The 3,263-nt window shown below is 36.4% G+C and overlaps 1 protein-coding gene across 1 annotated transcript in view; it reads left to right on the forward strand.

Annotated features, from left to right (window-relative positions):
• The first annotated feature begins 458 nt into the window (after positions 1-458).
• The window catches only part of DNAH3 (dynein axonemal heavy chain 3), a 60,524-nt gene continuing 57,719 nt past the window's right edge, over positions 459-3,263 (forward strand). The window contains exons 1-3 of the mRNA XM_035889227.1: positions 459-533; positions 2,115-2,216; positions 3,083-3,258. Coding sequence (XP_035745120.1) covers positions 501-533; positions 2,115-2,216; positions 3,083-3,258 — 311 coding nt within the window. The 5' untranslated portion in view covers positions 459-500. The remainder of the gene's footprint in view (positions 534-2,114; positions 2,217-3,082; positions 3,259-3,263) is intronic.

Raw genomic sequence — 3,263 nt, forward strand, 5'->3', positions numbered from 1 at the left:
ACTCCGTGGATGTGTAAGGCGTGCAGGGCATCTCTCTTTCTCTTTTCCCATTCCTTTTGATGTGTGCTTATTTCTCATGGCAATTAATATGCGGCTCTGTCTGCCGTAAACTACAATTAAGTGCCGAGAGTCCCTGGCGCATTAGAAGAGAACAGGCAGTGGGAAAGAAACTGGAAAGAGCAGGGTGGGGAAAAATCTTGCTTGAAAGACATCTGGAGAGAGTTAGAAAGATTAAGGTGAAAAGTGAGCTTGAAGAGGAATGGAGAAAAAGAAAATGTGTGGTTTGGAGGGGAAGAAAGCTTAGTGTTGTAAACAAGGAAGAAGGGAGCTGGGAGAGAGATTTTTCTTCTTCCTGGCATTTGTGATAGGAAGCTCATTGTTTTGACACCTTGTGTAGTACCTGAAATGAGTCTCATTCTTTTCCAGTACATGTAATGACAAGCATGCTTATATTGAGGGAGAGGACCAAAAACTTCTAAGCAAACAAAAAGCAAAGCAAAATGAAGCCAACAGGGAGCCCGAGGCTCCTGAGGGTAAGTGCTTTCTGCAATGATTGTGAAACATGAATAACTTTCTCAAAACTTCAGATGAAATTGGCCATTACTGTTGGCTAGTGGTTTGACGTTGAAAGAACTCTTATTTGAAGACACTCATTCTTGTTGAATATTCTTTGGACCTAAGCCTTTATAATATGCTGCTTATTAAGAATTCTTTTGCTCAAGTATTTAATTTTTTGAGAGCTTAGGTAGCATATAAATCAAGAGTTGCTTTAGAATGAACGATGGCTTTCTTCATAACTCTTGTACCTTTAAGAACGAACAAATCTCCTAATAAATTGCATGGTTTATTGATTTTTAAAGTATCCTAAGACCCAATCCTTTAGTCATTAATCAAGAACAATTCATGCTGTCTTTAGTAAAATATGCCTGGCAGTGATAATGTCTTGATTTCTGTGTGTCTGTGTGAGGATATGCCAGGGAATACCAAGGAGGTAAATCAGATCAGTCCTTTCTCAAATTTTATTACTGAATGGGCTCTGCTTTGGTATTGAGGAGGGCATGATTTTGTCTGCTGGAAAACTAGGTTCGGGCAGCCTAGTTTTCCAGTTTTATATCAGAAAGCAGTAACCACTTGCCAAAAATGTATTAAAAATTATGTGAAAAATGATTATGCGTTATTCAAACATAATTGTGTTAGGTAATAACTTCCTCTTTCATGGTGATTTAATTCGCTGATGTCCAGATGCCACACACTTCCACCTCCTTTTTCTGATAGTGTCACTATGTGTTTGGGAATTTGTTCCTCATGAATCTCCTAGACAAATTTGATTCAGAAAACTCAGAGCAGACTAGGGTTGAGGTTTTGGCCTATGCTAAGGAAAGTTGCCATTCAAAAACATCTTAAAACACTGTGAGGCTAAATAATTATGAGAAAATATTGTTAGAAAACTTCTTTTGGAGTCCTGGAAGGCCACCTCAAAGTATTGTCACCTTGAGGAGGTGGAACATAGTCCTGAGACATATTAGGCATTCTGACATTTGTATTAAAACACTTTGCACAGTCCTTGTGAGCAATCTGTTCTTCCAGTGGCATCCTGGCAATATAGCTTCTTCTGGAACTGGGTCATTATAGACATGAAAAAATCTAGTGGTTTTTTTTCTCCCCAGTGATGCCCTGCATTTCTGTTCTGCAGTTCACACAGCTTTGACTGTTTCACTGTCAATTTGGCAGTCTGGTAGGGTTTAATATTTTAATATCCGGTGTTTATACCATTACAAACTCTGCACAATGTGTGAAGTTTTTAGTATAATTAAAAATACTTAAGACTATTTCAGTTGTTTTCAGTGATATAAAAATGTTGTTTGTTTGGTTTTTTTTAATCTGATATTTATTAGTGGTTAGAAACTTCATCAAATGACCACAAAGAACAGTGCAATCTGAAAACCTGTTCTGCTGAGGAACCCACTCCACAGAATGTTAATTTCCTTAAAATTAGAAAAGTTGCAATACATCATTTTCAATGAAAACTGAAAGTCTCTGTTCCTTCTGAATGAATCTTTTCAAAACAGTGTATTTCATAAATGTGTTTGAAGTTGTTTTTCATTTCCCTCTAGTCACAAAATGATTCTGTGTATAACATGAGTCATGCAAAACGGTTACCAGAGTTACCGCCCCTACCTGCTTCTGCTTCAGCTGCACCTTCAGAATTGTATCAGGTATGTGCTCTTTCCCCTTGTATCAGGGTATACATTAAATTACACGTGCTAGCATGATTTTAGGCATCATATATTACCAGGTCCTTAGGCAGATGAAGTAAAGATAGGAAAAACTATTCAAATTACTAAGTTAAAGTACTAAACAGATTGTCAGGTGCTTCATTAGAACTGCTCTTATTTAGAAAAGTGTTGTTACAACTTCTATTATGATTTGGATATTAAACCTTGGCAGCTTAAATCCGTTCTTTAAATGTATAGTTAATTATTTGCATACTTCTAGATCCCATGTCCCTTATGCCTGTGAGCTATTTCATTAAAGTTTAGACTTCAGGACTAATGACAAGCCAATCAATAGACCAAGTCACCTGAGAAAACACGGAATGAACAGACAGAAGAAATCTATTACAAATCCTGTATTGATGTGGGAGAGAGAGAAAGATGAGAGCTGAATTTGTTAACTTGTATTATTCAACTATTACAAGGTTTGAGTGTTAAAAGTAGACAGGTCATTAACAAAGGTTTGAGGAATAAGAATTTTCTAAATTTAAGCAAATGTAAGAAGATGAAAAGAAGCTAGATGGAGATGTGGAGTAGCGAGTACTAGATAATGTACTAATCCCTTCTCTTATTTATAAGAAAGACCTTGATTATGCAAAAAAATGCACAAGTACCCCTACTGTAAAATTATTCTTATACATGTGTGGAACATCAGGATCTAAAACCAGATTGGTGGTCAAATGACTGTAAGTCAGACTTTGTGTTTGCTCTTTATATTAATTGATCTTTAAACCTGTCCTAGCTCTAAGAAGACTCTTTAAATTACTGTGCTGTGTAAAACTATTGTTTGTTTTTTTTTCCAATTTCAGCTTGTCCTTAAGAGCAGCTGTTATCCTCCTTTGATGCAACAAGCATCATGGACTTTGGCAGCTCCATTCAAAGAACAAAGTTACTACCGAAGCCCAAGTGACTCCATAGCTAATAACTATACTCTTACTGCACGGGATTTAAAATTGAAAAATGTGCACAAATTAAAGTCCTCTTCAATGA

The sequence above is a fragment of the Egretta garzetta genome, unplaced genomic scaffold (assembly GCF_000687185.1).
Source record: "Egretta garzetta isolate BGI_Z169 unplaced genomic scaffold, ASM68718v1 scaffold292, whole genome shotgun sequence".
Taxonomy (NCBI): Eukaryota; Metazoa; Chordata; class Aves; order Pelecaniformes; family Ardeidae; genus Egretta; species Egretta garzetta.